This window comes from Protomyctophum bolini (assembly GCF_963924005.1).
Source record: "Protomyctophum bolini genome assembly, chromosome: 9".
Lineage (NCBI taxonomy): Eukaryota > Metazoa > Chordata > Actinopteri > Myctophiformes > Myctophidae > Protomyctophum > Protomyctophum bolini.
This window is the reverse complement of record NC_137870.1, coordinates 28,792,223-28,814,148: the sequence shown is the minus strand read 5'-3', so window position 1 is coordinate 28,814,148 and position 21,926 is coordinate 28,792,223. Positions and strand designations below refer to the sequence as shown.

The window sequence follows — 21,926 nt, the reverse complement described above, 5'->3', positions numbered from 1 at the left end:
TTACAAATGTTAATGTTCAAACTGAGATCTTTCCCCCGCAATGCAAAGTTCCTTTCAATGTCTCCTGAGTCCAGTATCAAAAAGTAATCAAACCAAAACCTGTAGATCTTCTATTTATCGAAAATCAAGTAGACTAATCCACAAAGTCAGAAAAAAGGGGGGAATAAAAGGAAAAAGGAAATGAATTGTTCACAAAAGGAAAGAATATATTCCTCACCCAACCTTCACATCTGGAGGCCACAGCAGGTTCCCTTGTCCAAAAGCTCTGAATTGATTTAGAGCTTAAGCTGCCAGAAATATTCCTTCACCAAACTTTTCTTCTTCTCCTTCACAAAGTTCTTCGGTCCAAACTACTATTGGCCTTAAGAGTCTCTTTGACAAACCACCAACAAACACTCCTTTTGATACCTAAAATGGAACCCCTGGTCGCCTTACTTCCTGTACTTTTTTCTTTTAGATGTTCCTGATACCTCACTTCCAGGAACTATTGCTAACATGCTTTCCCCCACAGCTCCCCCTATGGAACAGGAAATTAATGACCATGGTTTAACTACACAAAACAATTCAAAACATATTTTCCATACACTACATTTCGGGGTTAAATATTCAGCCATATTTTAACAAATATATTCCCTTGTTATCACCCAGTACATTACATTTAATTTTCTTTACCAGGACAGGAAATACATTTCTTCACACATTATGTGCTAGTGTCACACATTGGGTATAAGCACACCTAGGATTCCATGCTATTTTAACCTGGTCCTAATTCAATTTATGTTTAACCCTTTAGAGATAGTGTTATTGAGTTGGTTATTTTACTTTGGTTACGTTATGGTAAAAGATGCATTTCTGTATTGATAGTCGAGTCAAGATGGGGTTGAGGACATGGATGGCGATCATGGCGATGTTCTGTATGCTTGTGTAGATTCTACAACACATAGCACATGTTGTGAGCCTGTAGATCGGCTATTTTCACGCTATAAGTGGTTAAACCTCGACTGAATTGGAAGTCCAGTATTTAATCCATGAAGGCAGCGGGTATTCATTTAATAAAATTCAAGTTCAAGTTTATTTGAAAACATCATTGCATAACAGTATAAATGGTAAATGGTGCATTTATATAGCGCCTTTATCCAAGGCGCTTTACATAGATTGTGCATTACATTCACCCATTCACACACACATTCATGAGTTTCATTTTGTTTTCTATTGTCCACTATACCATGATTTAAGAAACGTTTTATTTGAAAAAATTCAGGATAAGAACCCAGATCTGTTTTGGATGTCTGAGTGTTTTATGTTAAATTGGTTGTTCAGTAATGAAGTTTTTGTTTTTGGAAACTTCATAGAGAAGGCATGGCAGTTACGTTGGAGAACGATGTATCCATGAGTAACTGTCTATTTGTGTATATGTATTATTTATTATATATGTACAATTTTGTGAGTGTCTTGTAAGCCCTTGCGGGCTGGGCATCTTATGATGTAGAACACTTTAATAAAAACTCTATCTATCTATCTATCATACACCGATTACGGCGGAAGCCATGCAAGGTACCAACCAGCACATCAGCAATGAGCCAGGATTCGAACCACCGACCCATGGATCATTGGACGACCTGCTCTACCTCTTGAGCCACAGTCGCCCACAGTCGTATGAATTATGAGGTTTCTTACAAGAGACAAGAGGACCGCTCTATAAAAATAAAAATAAATACAAATACAAATACTAAAAAGGTTTCTATTACTTCTGATAAAGCTTGTACGCTCTTGGGAGGAACGACATCTGGTGCCTTTTTGTGTGACTCACAGGTTGTGTGAGTGTCCTCCCATTCCGTAGTGAGTAGCGACTTGTATTTGTAGACAGGCCCTGGATCATTGGACTGGTCCCTTCTCTCAGTAGTCTATTGAATTCCCTTCCCAAATACTTGTATTAGCCTACTGTAGCCTACATGAGATTTCACAATCAGCAAAAAATGTTATTAACCTATATTCTTATTTATAATAGTTACATTAACACCAAAATGCAGCATTCAAACATTCATTGTGTCCAAGCATTCAACAAGAAAATGTTGTCACTTTAACCATCATTAGTCGAGTCGTGTCCACACAGTGATGTTTAAGTAGGCCACAGACCCCCATTTGAAAACATTTTGTGGCAGGAGACGAGACCCCATAAGCCATAACATAATATAATCAGTGTTTCTCAACCTGGGGTCTGTTACATTTAGACATGTTGCACAAGATCACTATCCTCTGAAATTCACTAAGGACCGGAATAGTGGGCTCCTGAGAACTTTAAATACATCTAATAATTTCTTAACATTTAAGGCCCAATATTTCTACAAAACACTTGACAGCCAGTCATTTTGAGGACAAACAAGAATTTGAAGGGTAAAGTTACGTATGATAATGATGTACCGTGCATGTTCAAATCATGTTTACTTTACTTTATTTCCGACCACTTTCCAAAGCATCCAGGAGGATCCCTAGAACAACCACTCAAGTTGATGGCAGTGAGTGATACAATCTTGAATCTTCATCACAATCTTCATCACTGATAGTCTCTGGCCTGTTTGTGTAGATAAGGCCTCTCAATAGGGTTTCCTCTGCTCAGGACACACACACACACACACACACACACACACACACACACACAGTTATACTTCTGTGTTATTTTATATATGGCATCTAAAACCCAATGACAAAAAAACTTACCGTAATCGCATCTTGCCGTACTGAGGAATTACGAAGGTCACAATTACTCTCTTGAACACAAACATTTTGTGACAAATATGCATTTTCAATGAATATCACAGGAAGTGTAGCAAATTCCAGTGGTGCTTGTGAGACTCACCTGAGTGCAGATAGTATAGCAGCACACACAAGATTATAAGCAGCGTGACCATGAAGACTGTAACACCAATGTAAAACCAGCTGGCTGTCTCTGGAACAGACACAAAGCTATTAGTTGTCAGCCTTAACACTGTACTGCCACCATCTGGTACCTAAACATCATTGCAGTTATTTGGGAATAAACAAATTGTGTTCATTGTTTGTGGTGAGAAAAGACTGCAAACTAAATTTGAATAAGCTATGACACATCACTGACACATGCACAATGCTATTTGTTGCTTTTAAACAAATGTAACAACATTTCAGTTCTTCGTAACTGTCAGACAATTTTCTCACCTTGGACAGTCAATGTGACGCTCTTACGGACGGGCATGCGAAGGGAACTGTGGGAAACACTACAGACAAACTGACTCCCTGAATCCCTGAGCGAGGCCTGGAGGTAGAAGAAGGCTGACAGTGAGTACGTCTTGTCCATGTGGTGTTTGTGGCTAGAAAAGACAACGTTCTCCAGCCTCTTGGGGAGTGGAGCGCCAACTTGCTTGTTCGCCGCCCCAGGGCCAGGTGCCTCTTGGTAGTGGTACCACTCAATATCCACGTCCAGGGGATAGTAGCCATCTGCTGTGCAGACAAATTTCTGCTCACCACCTTCTGGCAGGGAGAGGTCAGTGTCCACATTGAGGGTAACACGAGGAGACTCTTAGGGGGTCAAAAAGAATTAGGATTACTCTACCGTGGAGATTACTTAAGTATATTTAAATACCTATCAGCCAAATGCATTTTAATGTTTTCATGTAAATCATGGTATTATGTTTCTTAGCCACCTCCGGTAATGGCATCCATGTAATATTTATGATAGCCTGGCTTCTTGGCCAGACTCATATCACACTGTCGTTCCGAAGGCAAATTTTGTTTTGCCCCCGGCGTCTGGCCACTGCAAGGCTATATTTATGACACCATTGCTTTCACACCAGGGTCCACGACCTATACTCACCTATGATATGCAGAACAATATCGTGACTTGTGAACAGTGGTGGCACAGACACAGAACAGACATACGTCCCCTCGTTGGAGATCTTGACGAGGTATAAGGAAAGGGAGGCATCTCCTCCTGCCAGGTCCTTCACAGTAACGCCTTTCCCCTGTGTTTGCCCTGAGCGGCTAGCATGGCTGAACTGTTTGACTCGCTCTCCGCGCCATTGCCAATGCCATTCCATTTGTAGGTTTGGCCCCTTGTGGTCAATGGCAAACTGGCAGTGGATCTTTTGGTCTGACAGCAGTCGCGCACGCACCAATGGAGTGTGAGTTTGGAGCACCATGGCCACTGTACAAGCAGATGTGAGGAACACACAGAATATATACAGTATTAGGCTTGTCTCCAGTTTTAACTAAGTACTCTGTATACAATAACGCAAGGTCTACACACACACACACACACACACACACACACACACACACACACACACACACACACACACACACACATACTTATCTCCCAAACATAAACCAAATGCAGCTGAATGAAAGCAAAGCACAAAAAACAGGAAGACACTGCAAATATGCTGACAAGTGCATAATGTGTGTATAGACAAATCTGCGGAGTGCTGCCCTAGGCGCAATCATAACTGCGGCTCTCATTATCGCCACTTGACACCACAGTTATGGTTGCCGACCATAAAGACGCAAACCCAGGCTGTAATATGTTAAATCCATTAAAGGTTCTACATGAAATGTCAGCTCTTCGTGAAAGCAAAGTGTGATCACTGTTACCCGAAGTGGTGATTGTATCTCTATCTCCAATAGCCGGCTTGATGCGATAGTCTTCCTGTGCTGAGGGTGGCATAGCAGGGGTGTGTCTGAGGAAGCCGGTGACAGCAAACAGACCCTCAGTATGTTTGAGGGAGCAGGTGAACCAACGGTCGTACTCCTGGGCTCCATGGCTAGGCCAGCGGAGCTGGTTTCCTTCTGTACTGTACCAACTCAACTCACACTGCAGCTGATCTGCAGCAGCACCCTGTACATATCTCTGCAGATCCACCTTTGAATCTAGAATGACAAACAGGAGATACGATAGGGAACAGAAGACTAGCCACAAGCAACTCTTAGATGCTATTTTTAATATCTGACATTTAGAGTTGCAAACCCTTGACAGCCCATTCATCCAAACAGACAAGTCTGATCTGATTGTATTAAACAACACTAATCGAGTTCTCCTGTATAAGAAGCTCTGAAAGGTTTTTAGGCTAAAACGAGAAGAAGTTCTGAGAAGCAGACAGGCAGCAGATGTTCTGGTCCATAATTATTTCAGAGTATAAAATCAGCAGCCGCTCCTGCACTCCACCAAAGCCACCATAGACATGTTATAGTTTTTGTCAATAGATTCTGTGCAGGTGAGTTTGGATTTGGAAGTGTTCGTTTTCAGTAACACAACGTCCTACTACTAGCTGCCTCCTGCACTATTTGAAAACAGATGGTATGCATTCACCGTTTCAACAAGCGCTTCCAAAATCAAACAACATTTATTTTTCAAAAATTATCTGCATTGGAAGTTAGTCAGTAAGTATCTCATAACATAACATAGCCTATCTATGGTGGATTTTTATGAAACAAACCCTAGACAGATACAAAGAGGATAATCCAAGCTTTCCATACAGCTGCAATGCTGGTGAGTTTAACATTGTCTAATATAATCAGATAGGATTTTTCTGTTTGGATGAATTGGATGCCATATTTTTAAAATAGTATCTAGGAGTTGCTTGTGGCTAGAGGAAACCCACATGCCCAAGCCCATTGGTAGGGTAATTGTATGAATAAATGTGACTATAAAAAATACAGTAAAGAATGGAATAGAATAGAACTCTGACAGCCTACAGATTACTTACTGGTGACCAAGAACGTTATTGCATGAGGATTGATAGGAGTGTCCCCAGCTTGACCAAACTGCAGCAATGCATCTCTGGGAAAGAACTTTGTCTCAGTGTGATTTTCATGGCCGATGAACAAATAATGATCAATGAATTGACAAGCCAACCAAGATGTTTGATGCATGGACTGGAATCCTGGGCGGGGAAGAGAGAAAGGAAGGAGAGAGAGAGATAAAGTCATGATGACTGACTGACAGGAACACTTTTACAGATATTTGACTACATTTAGCACTTTTACACATCACGTTACTGTATTACCAACCTGCGCAGAGATACAAGTAGATAAGAATCTTTAGGATTAAACCCATGGTTTATTTATCGGTAGAAATTCTTGAACACTTTTTGCTTGCCTTCATAAACACATCCAGAGAATGTGTACACTACAGTAGTACCAACCAACTGCTTTTACTTTCGTTTACTAGTGCGCAGGTCCTGGTGTCAGAGTCTCGTCACCGTCACGCCACCCCGCCCATAGATATGTCTATGACCCCGCCCACTAGATGCATTGTACGCACAGCGTTTCCGTATCCGTGATTGTCCGATGTCACTAGACAGGATATAGCGAATTGATTTGATTCCAGTCTTTGTTCCAGTCTGGAGGCAAAAGCTTTCGCAGGGCGTATCTGAAAACGAGTACGTTGTTGTCCCTGGGTAAATAAAAAACCAAAAACGAAAGTCTCGTTACTGTTATTATTGATATTAGGCCTATGCACACATCCTTTAGCAATACGCAATAGCATATCAGGTAGAACGTAGTGTGAAATATTAATTATATTGGGAGATCAAAGCTCTTATATAACTGTGTCTCATGCAGTGCTCATGTGGTCCTACTCGTGGCACTGTGACTGTACTGCCGCAAAACACAACAGCGAAGATGGCGAGAACGCTCTTTCACGAACACGTTGATACGGAAGAGAGGAAGCGCTCCATGCGAATCGCCTGAGGCTGTCTTTGGACCAGTTAAAACTTTCTATGAAACATTCGCTGGATAAGCAATTGTGACTGCTAATTTCATAGCGTATTTTGCGAGTACTGAAATAAATAAATTGCATACTTTGAGCCGGTGCGGCTAGTATGTTGATCTGAAAACTGACAAACGCGCACTTCTACTAGACCGTTATCTCACTAACAATGGACAAAGGTATCGTTACCGTTTTGTATCATTACAATATTAGGCCTATATGCAAGCACTGCGTATCTAATAAAGAATCCGTTCCCTGAAAAAATGTGTATAAATTATGACAGCCCTTGCATGTTGCATGGCAATCCTTAGCCGCAATTTGCAACTCTAGATTTCTTTTTTGAGTGGTGCCGGAACAGCAATGTCCGTGTTCCTGTGTTAACCTGTGTGTGGCTATGAGTACCAATAGGGGCAAAAGTGGCGCTGTTGTGCCAGAAACACAGAGAGAAAGAGAGATAGTGTTGCACTGTTGCCTAGTGCTAATTACACAGAGAGAGAGAGAGGCAGGGGGAGAGGGGAGTTGCACCACTCAGTTCACACAGGTGTGATTTTTATAATGGCATGAATCTAGAGTTGCAATACCCTCCATTGACTCCCTACTCATCCAATTTTCATGTGCGATCTGCTTGTATTAAACAATGTTAAACTCACCAACATTGCAGCTCTAGGCCTAGCTTGAATTATGTAGGGTATTCATGGATTTATTATTTGGCTGTTGTATAACTTGACAATGTAGCGTTGAAAGTGTAATTATGTATTCTGCCGCAGAACACCTGCTGGCAGAACACCAGGTCCTGGCTGATCCATGTACTTTGCTTTGACGTATGTTTTCATCTGCTTTCAGAGTCAGCAGTTCTCCAGGGAGGTTTTCTACTGGCTAACAAGCTGTGTCAGCCCAGATCCCTCTCTACTGTCCAGAAAGATGACTGGGCTGCAGTGAGCACCCCCATCCTACAGGCACTCAGTGAACTCTCCAGACAGGATGATGATGGCAGCTGTGAACTGAACACAAGCGCCATCCAATGGAGCAAGAGGCTAGTGTGTGTGTTATGGTGCAAGCTGCTGTGTGTTGAGAATGAAGAGGACGTTGAGACGGGCTGGAGGGAGAACCCTTTCTTCACGCTCCAGACTGGTCTTCCCGAGGTCAGCAGTGTTGTGTTGCTAGAGCTAGTGAAATCAATGGGAGCCAGTGAGATCTTTGGACAGTTCCTCCTGGAGCTTCCTCAAGCTCAGGTCTGCACTGAGCTGGGCAGGCTGGTCGAGCACATCACGTCTAGCCCTACTACAGACGAGGACATCCACCTCCTTCTGGACGTGTGGTGGGAACTGTGGAGGGGGAAGAAAGGAGAAGATAACATGGAGAAGATTTTCGCCAATCAGTTTGCTCGTCTCTCCTCCCAAGGTTGTCCCTCCTCATCTGAAGGTCAATCTCATCAGATCGCTAAGAGGATCAAGTTGGATTCATCAGTTCTAAATCCAGCAGCAGAAACACTTGCATCCTCCTCTGCCACTAGTGTTGTAACCGTTCTCCTTCATGCGCTGATGGACATCAAAGATCATCTATCCACAACAGACCTCTGCTGCAAAGCCCTGTCCATCTGCCTCGACACTCTCTGCACCTGCTTCCTCATAGATGAAGTAGTCACACTTTCTGCTGTAGACAAATTAAATTTCATTGCTAGGGTTGTGATGATCAGAGAGAGAAATCACATTAAACTTAGCTCTGAGCTGCTCCAGGAAGCCCAGAGGGACCTGTCGGCATCTCACAGCCCAAGTCCATTTAGACCCTCTGGTATTACCCTAAGCCAAGCACTGAAGATCATAACTGAACTTACACAGTGTTGGCAAGACAGAGGGCTGCTGAAAACAAGTGACGGTCCGAGTTACTCAGCATTTAAGCTTGACCAAAGTATTCAAAGAACCCTCAAAGCCTTGAGCTATGGGGACATGACATTACCCAAGACTATGAGTGGCACAGATGAGTGTCAGTCCTTCATGGTGCTGAAACACAGACTCGGAGGCCTCCTGGAGTCACTAACATTCCCTTCTATACAGAGCAGCCCTGAGGTAATTGCTAGAGTAACCATGGCCATCATTGATTATCGCCTGGAAGATTGTGCTGACTTTGCTGTGCTATTTGCTTCTGAAACCAGCTGGTCCATACACGACAAGCACTGGATGGAATGTCTGGAAAGAAACCAGTCAACCTTCCAGCAGCATGAAACACTGATGAAACTAATGTCTACGCTCACTGCTAAATTCTGTAGTGACTCTGCAGTCGATGTAAGCCAGTTCAGAAGACTGATGAAGATTTTGGTAGACATTTTCTCAAAGCTCACCCTTGAGGACAAGAACAAATCACTGGCTGCGATACTGGGAATCTCTGATAAAGGGTTATTTGGCTACTCTCTCCCTAGCGCAATAGTAGATGGATTTGGACAAGAACTCAACATGGCCTTCAACTGCATCATTCAGGGAGGTGGTGGAGCCTCTGCGGCAGTGTTGCAAAACAACCTGAACACGGCTGTTTCCTTGATCGCCAGAGTGGCGTTTCAAAACCCCGAAGCCACTTTAAAGAGTTGCTGCCATGCTGCTGTGTTCAATAAGGGGGCTTTTTCTCTCATGGCAAAGATCTTGCAGCAGCTACCTGGACTGAGAGCAAAGCAGAGACGGGACAGAGCACAACAGAGTGATGAAGAGGGCAGGAGCCTGCTCTGTAGTTGTCTGCAGGAGACGATCACAACCAAGCTGTTGTCAGCCAATGAGAGGGAACAGCTACTCAGGTTCCTGGTTCTGTTGATGGAACCTGTGATGGAGGCTGCGGGAGAAGATGGGATGCAAAGTTTTCTCTCCATCCAGGAGGTTGTTGGAGACTTTGTCCTCCCTCACCTGTACACAATAAGTGAGTATACTGTCTCCTTCTGGCTTTAAAACATCTGGCCTATGTTGAAAGCAGTCATAAACGACAAACTGACATAATCTATTTATAGAATTATTTGGGCTGAAATATAAATTTAGGTTAACCCATTCAAATGGGAAAGCATCTGTATAATTTTTAGATTTTAGTGTTTTAAGTTCACAGCGTGGCACACCCACAAAATAACATGCTGCAAGCTTGCACATCTGCTATCTTTGAAAAAGTGTTGGCATTTGTAGAATCGGCCTCAGATCTTAATGGGTTAAAAACATTGCATTATTAGGGGGGCATGGTGGCACAGTCGGTAGTGCTGTCTTCTTTCGTGTATCGTCGTCATATGTCCAGCTCAGTGTCACAAAGCCACGCACCTGTCTCTGGTCCCACGTGTAATAGGCCAGCCGCTGCCCCCCCCCCCCCCCCCCCCCCCCCCCCCAGGTTAGCAGAGGAAGTGTAGCGCCCAGGATTAGATAATTGACACTGGGTGAAAAAATGGGTTACAAAAAGTATTGCATTATTGTTTAGTGGTAGTTAAGTTATGAATGGAAACTTCTTGTCTGCCTGACAAAATAACTTCGTACTGATGTCTGCAGAATGTGGTCCCATTAGCCTGGAACTGAGTCTCCAGCTTCTCCATGCTGCCTTGTCACTGGACCACCATGATTCAGCTTCTTCTCCACATTGGGTCTTGGATTGCTCTCCATTTCCCCTGCTTTACACGCTGGCCCAGCTCCTTAACCAGGCCATCAGGTAGGTGCTTATAGTCTCATAAAGAATACATTTTATTGTCTCATCACATTCACAAGAATTCACATTTGAAAGATATCTACATATTTGTCTCTCGAGACAGACTGTTAGCTGTTTCTACTTCATTTGCTGATGTGTTTCTCAGATTGCATACATATATACAAGGGTGAAATGGTGATATATATTTTTTTAAAGCAAACTAAAATGTTTGCTTTGAACTATACTAGTACCTTTCACTTCTTTGACGGTGGCTGAGGCATTCTTGTTGCGTGCAGATATTTCTGGCAGCAGCAGTACTGTAGCCAAAATGTATGCGAGGAGCATTTGCACAACCTGTTATGCAAATTTGGGTACTTGGCTCATGAAATGCGGGGGATGCATTCTAGCGTGCATGTGTGTGTGTGAATCTGCAAAACAAGCTGGTGTTGTGTGAAGCGACCAGTGCACTCCTGCATATATACGCATATTTATATTAAACATACATATTGTACAAACAAAAAGGTCGGAGTGCACACCAGTAGTGGGGAGGTGCTGACCGCAGGAGATAAAACTTTGACTTGGGCCTAACGCTTAGACCTAACTCCTCTAAATCCGTTTTCTGAAAAACGGGTTTTCTGACCAAATGCGTTTTAAGGAAAGAGGCCGCACAGCTCGTAGTCACGATGCTAGAAACGTTATTAAACCAACGTTTCGGCAAGCAGGTTGCCTTCTTCATACCTTGAAGAAGGCAACCTGCTTGCCGAAACGTGTGTGGACCGGCACCACTACAAGGATTTTTGTGTATGTAGCAACTAGCATCCTTCTGCACGGAGTCTGCGTAAGCCAAGGTAACACTCAAGTAAAAATACACATGGTAGATCCACAAAGGAAAGTAGTCTGCATCCAACATAAGGAAAAACAGTGTTAAAGAAAGTGTAGCAGTGTGTCAGCTGTGTTCCGGCCTTGTTCAAGTTTGACCACATGACATGTACTTTCTGTTTGAATAGTGGCTTTTGTTTTGTCTAAGCCCGATTTATACTTACTTGCGTGCAGAAATAGCTCACAATGTGTCACGCTGCAACATGTGAGCTTGTTGATTGCCTATTTTTGGTTATTTTTGGTGTGACACCCGTGGCGTGTGCAACTAGTGTAACTCAGGATTTAGACCTCAGGCGCTTCCACTTGACTTGCCTTTTAGTGTAGTGATAATAATGACCTTGATGTTTTTATTGCGCATCTCGTCAAAAGTGCTTTACAGGCCAGAAAACAATACTTTTTTACATACAGTAGCTCACTATTTCCCCTTGATTTCCTGTCTCATCTCTACACGTCTCAAAATGTCCAAAAAGACACACACACACACACACACACACACACACACACACACACAATGTATTTATTGTAATAAATATATAAATTTGAATGATGCACTAAAATAACCCTCAAACCTTAATGTAAACGAAATCCACGTTGTTGCCACCAGATGTTGGGACCAGTCACTAGAGGACGTTGGGCACCATTTGCCAATGGACCTCAAGGAGCTCCTGGTCTCTGTGCTGACCGCATTGGCACAGGTGGTGGGTCGGGAGGTTGCGTCTGCCCCCAGTACCTGGTCCCGAGCTCTCTTCTGGCTCTACAACAAGGTTGAGGAGTTGGACTGGACTGTCCGGTTCCACCTGAAGCCTGTGTGGGGGAAGCATTTCAAACACGAGGTGCCGTCATCACTGCTGGCTGTATGTGATCTGCCTGAGCAGGTAGGATAATGGAATGTAGATTTGTCCTGTGTTGGTGGTTTAACGGTACCCATTAAAACCAGGAAAGCATCTGTTATTTTAGATTTTAGCAATATATAGCATATTCAAAAATAGCTGATGCAAGAAGGAAACATTTTAACTCAAATCTTTGGTTCTGGGGTCCCTGGAACAAAATGTTTTTACTTTTTAGATGGGGATCGACAGCCAAATACATATAATTTTTGGGTCCTTGACATGAAAAAGTTGGAGAACCACTGAGCTTTTCAGAAAACTTTTACGATTTGTACCATTTGTAAAATCGTCCCCTGCAAAGGGAATTTTTTGTGCTAGCACAAAAATGTCCCTTTAAAGTTTAAAGGGTAATCAAATGAAACATGTTAAAATCTTTACTTTGATTCCCTCTCCCTAGGAGTGGTCTGGTCTGGAACTGGCTCTGTATGGCCAGGGAACCGGCCTGCTGGCCTGGGTGGAGTGTTGCTCCATATCAGACAGCCTCCAGTCCACCATGCTGTCCTGCCTCTCCCTTGACCAGCGTCAGCCAGTCCACGTCAACATGTTCAGCAAAGGCTTGCTGGTGGCCATCACCCAAACCCTGCCCTGGTGCTCCATCTCTGAGTGGACCAGACTTCTCAGAACCTTGAGATCCTTGATTCAGTCAGGCCAGCTCCATGTTCCATATTCCCTGGAGTATGTGGACTATCTGCCCCTCCTTAATCTAAGGGAGTTCTCCTGTGAGCTTCGGCTGTCCGTTCTCCTCCTCCGTGTCCTGCAGTTCCTCTGCGGCTCCAGTTGCTCCGACTGGCTGCCGGTAGAAGGCTGGGCCTATGTGGGGAGGCTGTATTCCCATTCTATGAGGGAGATGCTGGAGTCTGTGAGAAGGAAGCTGCCCCTCACTTCGTCCAGCACATCGTCCATCTCTCCTCAAAGCGCTGCTACATCCGACTCTCCCAAAACATCTGACCCCATCTCCGCATCATCCAAATCTCCCAAAGCAGTTATGGACCCACCAGACGACATTTCCCCAGTGAAGTCGACCACCACACCCCAGACAGCCATAGCCATCACTTGCTCATCAGAACCATCTGTCGACACTCCACCAGAGGAGCAACAGAAGAATGGAACAAGGACAGTTTGCAGCCAGGAGGTTCTTTTTGTATTGAGTCAGCTTTTCTGTCACGTCCAACACGCTCAGGTCAGACATTAATTTATCAACTATGCATAATTTCACATTTTGTTCCACTGACCTAATCGTGGTTATTCTACCACTGCATTTACGTAGTCATACTTGTTGTCAGATTACTAGTAACACTTTTTGTGAATATATATATATATATATATATATATATATATAGATAGCGCTGCAACGCATTGTGAGCTTGTAGATCGGCTATTTCTTCCAAATGTTATTAAAAGGGTCTGATTTTTCTCAGGTCATGATGCCAGGGGGGCAGTGTGAATCTCTGTTCCTTTGTGCCCTGGAGATCCTGACTCACTATGAGGCGGTCATGGCTGCCTTCCCAGATAGTTGCAGCCACTTGGAGATGGACAACACTAGGCACTTCTTCTCCACCATTACAGAAAACCTAGAGAGCAGAGAAATGAAGGCCGTCCTGCAGCAGAAGATTGCTCAGCTCATGGTTTCTGTGGCATAACATAGCTCATGTTCTTCCTCTACTTTGTAAGGAATGTAGAATTCTTGTTTGTCAACCTGTTCCAAATACATCATTTCTTTTTTCGGAATCTAAGAATTCCTTTGATTTAAGCCAACTTTACTACAGTACATAATTATGGTGTCGATCTCCGATTGAGGCTTGACAGGCTTGTGCAGGGCCTGAATATTCACACAACAGACATTCCGTATCTCATCAAAGTGACAGGAGAGGACTACTTTGGGTGACTACTAAATTCCAGAAGAGAATAGGTTCCATCCAAACATGCTGTCAAACTATTTAAAAGGTTTACTCGTTGACTGGACAAATACTACTTGCTTTTATAACCGTAATGACATTGAAAAGGAAGGCATGATCAAATTATTGAGCAACACCATCGTGCAACAGAGCATAAATTAAGGCTTTTGGCAGTTTGTGCATCATCTTTTTCTGAGACTAAAGCCATTACACTTGTTTTTCTCAATACGACACATCAATGAATCATGTCTGTAGTATGCTTCATTGTTTATTTCATATTGCAAATATGGAGTGGTTATTTTCGTCTGCAATTCTTTTTCAATAAAGACAGTTATATTATTCATAGTGTTTTGAAACTATTTTTTTAAAAGGCACTTCATAAAATAACTACTGTAAATGCAGAACAAGTTCAAACACAGAAATATAGAAAAGGTCTTGGTGCTTTAACATTGACAATCTCCTTGACTGGATCCTTTCCTGAGTGTTAGTCTCTTTACAGTACATTACGATACGATTACAGTACATGGTACACAAACAGGATATGGTCTTGCTTTAAAAAGCTCCAATGTTAAATATGTGAGAAACAGATCTGTAGAAGAGACTTCCCTCGTCTCAATGTCAGTTCAGTTCATTCTAATGGATTGGAATAAGTTTAACTACCGGTAATATACATGTCTGCATCTATATAGTAGTGTGTATACTGTATATTAATATACAACAAGATTAGTATCTATAAGCCCTAATGAAACGAAACAAAACAAACGAAACAGCAAATTAAATCAGTCTATGTATATGACTTTAAAATGTGTGCTTCATATTGATGTTGAATGATATAACTCAATCTGAATTTCATAAAGTGCGCTGCACGAAACAAAACCAAACAAATTAAAGCTATAACAAACCAAAAAACTAATGAACAGTAGCAAGAAACTAAGTGAAACAACTGGCTTAGAAAGAAGGAAATTCAGAATTTTATTTTTCTGGGAATGGATTTAAAAGAATAGATTATGTTAATTTTGACTTCGACTTGTCTGTGACTTCAACCATCCCTCTCTTCTGTCTCAGATAGAGCCTGTAGGCTTTCCTACACAGGAGACTAAACCAGTAGATCTGAGGAGCCAAGAGAATGAGGCAGCCTATGTTGCACTGAAGAGGCACATGGAAGGGCGCCTTGTGCAGGGGGATGTCATACTTTCGTCCATACATCAAGTACATATAGGGGAAAATCAGGATACGGCAGACGAAGAAGCTCAGTAGAACAATGACACCATTGATCACGTGGAAGACACTGTCTTGAAGGTCCAGCTAGACAGAGTGACAGCACAGTGATTCAATTTAAAAGGTCATGTAAATAATTATGACTACAAATGTGGGCAGGATTTCAGCACGATTTCATTCACTTCCAATATAAAATGAAACGTAAATATTTGAAAACATATGTGAAAACAATTTAGTGGAGGTAGTTCTGTGGCCTATTGGCAGTGTGCACCAGAAATGTTGCACAGATCAGTCCAGCAGTTTGCAAGATTAGCTGAAAGGGTCGGAGACACTCCGCTACGCGTCTCACTACGCCTCTCAGCCATTATAAAATACCCGGTAACCTGAGACTTGTGGCTTATTGCTTTAAAGTCTATTATACTTGTGCATGAAGTGTTAACAAAAGCCCATTCACTGTATATCTGTTGCTTGAAACTAACAACATCACGCTTTTTGGTTGACTGAAAACTACTGGTCGACTAAAAAGCGACTGTCTTATAACTTATGACAAATGATTAGGCTTTAATATTTACTCCACAGAGGTAGAGTAGGCACCAGCAGCAGTCAACCACAGTTGTGACAATTAGGCCCAGAGGTGGGGTGTCCCAGTCGTTACTCGTCACCATGTTTACCTGAATGAGGATCTTTCCCATGGAGATGAAGGGAGTGCTGAACTCTAAGGTGAAGATACAGCCACAGAAGAAGTCTCCTAGTCCTCCTCTGAAGAACTGTAAAACAGGCAAACTATGGTCATCAATGTGTTTATAAATACACACAAAACACACACACTCAGACTGATCTTGTTCATCAGAATCTCAAACTAATACACCCTTGCCTTACTAATGTGCTACCCTTAAACAACAATCACAAAATAATTATTAGAAAAATCAGTAATAAGCCGGCCATTTTACAAGCGTAGCTTTTCTCAGATGAAGACAACTGTACTTGACAGCAAGGCTGCCTGCAGCCAGTTAGCCAGCCAGCCAGTGTGTCAAGCTGACATTAATAGTATGCACCGCAAACAACCGCACACGGCACACCATGGCATACACCCAGCCACACAAACAGACCAAAACAAAAGCACGAACAGGAAAGAAACAAAGGATGATAAGCTTGTTAAGCTTGTGTCTCATAATGCTTGTTGCACTTAAGTCCTGGAGTACAGATCTAATGACAAATAAAGTAGAGTCAAGCCGTTTTATCTTCTATCCAAAAGATGATGTGGATAAATCACCAATACAACACAGACTATAAACAGAACATGTCTAGTTAACCAGCATTCATCTGTCCATATTACAGTATATCTCCTTATACGTGTAGCAGGTGTACTGTAGGGTAAGATGTAGTGTGTGTGTGTGTGTGTGTGTGTGTGTGTGTGTGTGTGTGTGTGTGTGTGTGAGAGAGAGACGGAGAAGAATAGATTCATCCTCACCAGAACACCGGGCACGAAGACGAGTAGCAAGACAAGGTGATGAAGAATTAAGAGCCATTCCTTGCGGACATACTTCTTCACAGTGTGCAGTGAGTGACACACACTATCCTTGCCTTTGGCCTTCTGAATATGGTAGTGGCTCAGGTACATGGCAAATATGTCATAAGCCATGTAGGGAGCTCCAAATAACACGAAACCATCCACCAACCAGTGTCTGGGTGTTATGAAAGGACAGAAAGATTTTTTATTTATTTGTCTGTAGCCTGACAAATCATAGTACTGTATAATGTGTATAAATTGATCCACATATGAAAAACAACTAGCGGTGCTACTGTAATTCTTACTGTAATTGTTATTCTATGAACCTACCTGTCAGTCATTACATCCTTGCAGGAGGCAATGATAACTAATCCAGCAGCGGTCGCCAAAGAGGCATGGATGCCTGAAACCAACCTAACAGTTGAACATTGTATAATGGTTAGTGGGGGGAAAAACACTTATTTTGTAGGGTTGCCAAAAGCCTACCCTTAAATACGGAATCGTCCCTTATTTGTAAACTAAATCTGAACGAATGTCCCTTATTGAACTGATAAGGGACAAACTTTGTTCCTTGATTTTAGGAATCAACCAACGTAACGACACACGTCTTGCAAGTTCAAACAACTCATATACATAATTATATAAGTTAGTTAACACCCTGGCCTAGACTTTTGGAATGCAGTAACGTGAGCCGCCACTCGCGGACCCGAGTTGTCACTGTTCTTGGACCTCTCTTTTCTAATCTGTCTACGCACCAAATCTCTTTCCCAAAAAATAGAAAGCCTGATGACGCGAGTTTAAAAAATATATAGCCGACTGGCCCGACTCGTTGTTAGCTTGTAGATCGGCGGGCGCCTCCCTTATTTAAATTTCAGATAGTTGGCAACCCAACATTGAGAAATTACTAGGTTACTTATTTGAAAAAGTTATATCGTATCTTACCTCTCACTAACGCAAACCACGTCTACATCACTCCAGCGTGTAAACGTTGATCTGAGCACTATTCTCAAGGTTATGAAAAGACCGGGGAAAAACACAGCCCCACATGCTAAGATTGTAAACATAATCGGTCATACAAAAATGTTCCACTTCCATCAGAAACGCGACAGCGTGGCGACAGAAAGGGACGAGTCCTCTGTCCTCAGAGGAACTCGTGAAGTAATAGCCTAGGACTTGTTGATCCAAGCCTAGACTAGACTGTGGACCTGAGATCAATGTCCGACAGCAATAATACGTATTCTAGTAGCCTAGCGTTCGCCCGTTTACGGCTGCTACTTGAACAACTTCCCTGTTATTATTATGAAGTAACCCCACGTCATCATGAGAGGGCTGGTTTCTATGTTCTGTGTCAACACGACATAATCTGCGTTTCGATTTACTGCACAGTGCTCTGATCCGGCCAAGAGCCCGCCTCCTACTGTCTGTAACTGTAAGCCGCTACATTTCCGCATCCGCTCTATACGCAGGTCGCAAACTGCAAAGCTTTCTTCTTCTTTAGGCAGTGGTAAAACATATGAACTTATTGGATAACCCTTGATGTTGCATGAATGATGACAATAACTAATGTTTTGTACGTCATAATTTTATTTTAAGATAAATAATCTATTAAATACGAAAAAACTACTTAATTGATGATGAAACAATAATTCATATTCAGCTTACTCACTACCTTTACATGGCCTAGCTAAACAGTAATTAACCTCAACCAATAAGTATCAATGCATTTTTTAAATATAGGCTATAAACAATAATATTTGATTTATTTTTGCGAATTAATTATCCATACAACTGCTCCACTATCTCCAGCAGTTGAATAACCTCAGTCTTGTCTGTTGTGTACGGGTTGAAAACAAGGTGCCTGTAACTACATCTGTCCAACACCCTGCGGAGGGGCTCTCCTGTCTTCTCGATGTATTTGTCAATGCTCCTTCCCCTCAGCTCGCCTCCATAGGTGAACAGCACCACGGTGCTCCTCCAAACTCCATCACCTAAGACACTCACGTACTTCTCCACTGCTCTCCTGTCCCTCTCTTTGAAAGAGTCCACAGGGATAGCCAATATGAATGCCATTTTACTTCCTGGGGGACAGAGGGAAGGGCTTAGTCCAATCTCCAACTTGACTTGTTCTGGCTGGGCCATACCAAACATGCTCCATCCAGGGGTGTCCACCACTGTCATAGTCCACCTTGACATGTTTCCATTAGCCACAGCACACTGGACAGTCTTTGTACCCGTGTGAAACGCCTCTCTGTCCAAGATGAGGTTGCCTGCTAAACTCTTGCCAGATCTTCTCCTTCCCAGTAGGATGAGACCTAGGCCAGCTCTCATAGCAGGTGGCCCTGCCAGGAAGCCTGTAAATAAATGATACATAGCAATGGCTTTCAAATCAATTGTAACTAAACACACATAAAAAACAAATAAAAACTAGCATTCTCTTGATAAAGTGAAAAATGTCCAGAGTTCAATGTTTCCCTGATCATTTTATGTTTGTTTGTGTATAGCCTCTTCTTAAAAAACCTGGTGTTATCCATTCCCAACATTGTTTTTTACAATTTCTGGCCAATTTCTAAATTGCTATTCTTTAAATCAATTATGGATATTACTGTCTCAGTAATAGAATAGGTATTTGAAAAGTTTCAGTAGAGAAATCAACACTATACTTAAATGTTAACTCAATGTTATATGAGTACAGCTGCTTATCGGGGTCACAAACAATCTTTTAATGAATGCGAACACATTGGTGACTATTCTGTTCCATACTCCCGAGTGCAGCATTCAATACTATTGATGACCACAGCCATGTTTTATTGGAATACAGCAGTGGCATATAATAAGTTAATAACTTAAAGTAGTTTACAACTTTACATCATACATGAGTAATCATATTGTTTTGACTAGGTTTTGACTACATAGGACAGAACTTACCTCTAGGCAGAACTGTTGTTCTAGAGGCCAGCCGCACCTGCTTCGGTACCCCATCATGCATCACTGCCATGTCTGTGTCCTCTCTGCCTCCCTGCCACCCCCTCTCCGTGTTCCTCCTCAACTCCTCTCTCAACAAGGTGTACATCCTTTGCTGCATCTCAGTGGGTCGCATGTTGGCCTCCACCATCTTCTCTATCTTTTGTACCAACACCTGCACCTGACGCCCCGAGGCTGTGTCCTGGCTGCTCATGACATGGTACCTGTTGCCACATCTCTCCAGAAGCCACTGTAGCATCCTTCCCTGACTTTTTATATGCGTTTCTATAGGCAGGTGTCCTGTCAAATCATTTAAAAAATAAGAGTTTAGTTGCACGCATGCTTATTTAAAAAACAAAAAAATATTCATGCATACTCTACTTTCAAATCTTTATTGGATTTGAGTTTGCTCCCATATTAATTTCAAAACTCTAACCTCATCTATGAGCAGTTCATGGTTCAGCTATTATTACCTACCGTATCTGTGAGTGAATAAAAACCCTACCCTCTGTTCTGCTAGCTCTACACATCCTTCTACAGCCCTGCAGCAAGCTAAAAACCATAGGTGACCATTGACCAAGCCTTCTGCTGCCATGCCCTTAATTGCTCCTCAGTTGTGGGAGGCCCTCTCAGACGACACACCCAGCCTTGATGTTATAATGTGATGGCTTTTTAAGAATGCCACCCTGTCTGTCTTACTACATTATTGTAACACATTGTGTGGGACTAGAAATACTAGAAATGCACTCTGTCGCACTGCCAACTTGCGCTTTGTACACAAGTAGGCCATGTATGGCCTACTTGCAAGTTGGCACCTCGACAGAGTGCATTTCTGGTTATTATTATTATTATTAGTAGTAGTAGTAGTAATAGTACTATCACAATTCTTACTGTTAACATTGAACAATAATGATCATACACTATGTTTTACAATTTCATTTGATTTAATTTCCTGAATTACCTAACTTATCTCCGTGGGTGAAGAGGATCATGGCTCTTTGCCAGATGGTTGTCTCAAGCAGCCTCAAGTGGGCTTCCATGGTCTCCCACTTGTCCTGGCTGAACTGGGACGAGACGGGAACCACCAGCAGAATGGCATGTAGCTCCGGTTGGCAGAGAGCCATTCCTCTGCACATCTCCCTGGCGGTTCTGTGTGGGGTGGCGTGCCAGGATGACCAACCTGGCGTGTCAACTACTGCTACCTGCTTTGTGTACATACGTACATACGTACATGCACGCACGCACACGCACACGCACACACACACACACACACACACACACACACACACACACACACACACACACACACACACACACACACACACACACACGGTACACAGACAGAATACAGACAGACAGACAGACAGACAGACAGACAGACAGACAGACAGACAGACAGACAGACAGACAGACAGACAGACAGACAGACAGACAGACAGACAGACAGACAGACAGACAGACAGACAGAATAAATTTCTCCCAAAATGTAACAAGTTTCCCCAAAATGTCAATAATAATGAAAATAGCTGTAATGCCAGCTCACAACACATCACAATGTACTGTATATCTATGTTGTTGTTTTTTATATCCACCTGCTTCCTACAGATCCAGTCTGTCTCCTTGGAGCTGTGAACAGTCTCTGTAGTAATCTGGAACGCTCTCCTGCCCAGGATGGTGTTTCCTGCAGAGCTCTTCCCACTCTGTCTCTCACCCAGTAACAAAATCACCAACTTGGACAAGCCTGAGTCTGGACCCAAAACATACGTACACATATATACAATACAGGCCCAGACATATACAGTACAGACAGAAAGTACTGTAAATCCATACAAATCCCTACATACATTTACATTACATACATTTGTAATTTACCAAAGTAGGCTGGTCTGTAAGCTGTCATTTTAAATTGTCTCTAGTAGTCATATAGCTGAGAAGTGCTGATCTAATTTTCCAGGAAGTCTGCAGTCTCTATTTTGACCCTCCCTAATATAGAGACCTCCTTTCAATTATTTTCAATTCCTTCCTTGATTCAAAATAACCTCTTTCCTTTAACTCAAGCTTTAACTGACAGCCTCCCAATCGACTAACTCAGCATGGTCATCATGCCATAGCTTCATAATCACAGTTCCAAAGTTCACAAAGGATCATTCTTTGGAAGCAACATTACGTCAATAATGAATTCTTTGGAAGCAACATTG

At 42.6% G+C, this 21,926-nt stretch overlaps 4 protein-coding genes across 4 annotated transcripts; 1 reads left to right on the top strand and 3 right to left on the bottom strand.

Annotated features, from left to right (window-relative positions):
• Window positions 1-1,061: 1,061 nt before the first annotated feature.
• Window positions 1,062-6,176, bottom strand: dhrs13b.2 (dehydrogenase/reductase (SDR family) member 13b.2). The gene is made up of 8 exons (XM_080771944.1): window positions 6,040-6,176; window positions 5,736-5,912; window positions 4,624-4,899; window positions 3,848-4,177; window positions 3,193-3,552; window positions 2,858-2,947; window positions 2,719-2,738; window positions 1,062-2,609 (listed from the first exon to the last, which is right to left on the bottom strand). The coding sequence occupies exons 1-8, from the start codon at window positions 6,083-6,085 to the stop codon at window positions 2,595-2,597; spliced, it is 1,314 nt and encodes a 437-aa protein (XP_080628070.1). The 5' UTR covers window positions 6,086-6,176; the 3' UTR covers window positions 1,062-2,594.
• Window positions 6,177-6,677: 501 nt separating this feature from the next.
• On the top strand, window positions 6,678-14,295 carry gemin4 (gem (nuclear organelle) associated protein 4). The gene is made up of 6 exons (XM_080771926.1): window positions 6,678-6,918; window positions 7,583-9,640; window positions 10,246-10,402; window positions 11,862-12,132; window positions 12,542-13,324; window positions 13,563-14,295. The coding sequence occupies exons 1-6, from the start codon at window positions 6,909-6,911 to the stop codon at window positions 13,782-13,784; spliced, it is 3,501 nt and encodes a 1,166-aa protein (XP_080628052.1). The 5' UTR covers window positions 6,678-6,908; the 3' UTR covers window positions 13,785-14,295.
• A 692-nt stretch (window positions 14,296-14,987) lies between these two features.
• tlcd3a (TLC domain containing 3A) lies at window positions 14,988-18,076 on the bottom strand. The gene is made up of 5 exons (XM_080771949.1): window positions 17,710-18,076; window positions 17,098-17,181; window positions 16,729-16,942; window positions 15,929-16,024; window positions 14,988-15,344 (listed from the first exon to the last, which is right to left on the bottom strand). Exons 1-5 carry the CDS (start codon window positions 17,829-17,831, stop codon window positions 15,045-15,047), a joined length of 816 nt encoding a protein of 271 aa, XP_080628075.1. The 5' UTR covers window positions 17,832-18,076; the 3' UTR covers window positions 14,988-15,044.
• A 347-nt stretch (window positions 18,077-18,423) lies between these two features.
• On the bottom strand, window positions 18,424-21,829 carry LOC308321809 (GTPase IMAP family member 8-like; the record flags this gene model as incomplete). The annotated part of the gene is made up of 5 exons (XM_080772900.1): window positions 18,424-19,118; window positions 19,693-20,028; window positions 20,690-20,933; window positions 21,321-21,475; window positions 21,817-21,829. 5 exons carry the CDS (start codon window positions 21,827-21,829, stop codon window positions 18,544-18,546), a joined length of 1,323 nt encoding a protein of 440 aa, XP_080629026.1. The 3' UTR covers window positions 18,424-18,543.
• Window positions 21,830-21,926: the final 97 nt, after the last annotated feature.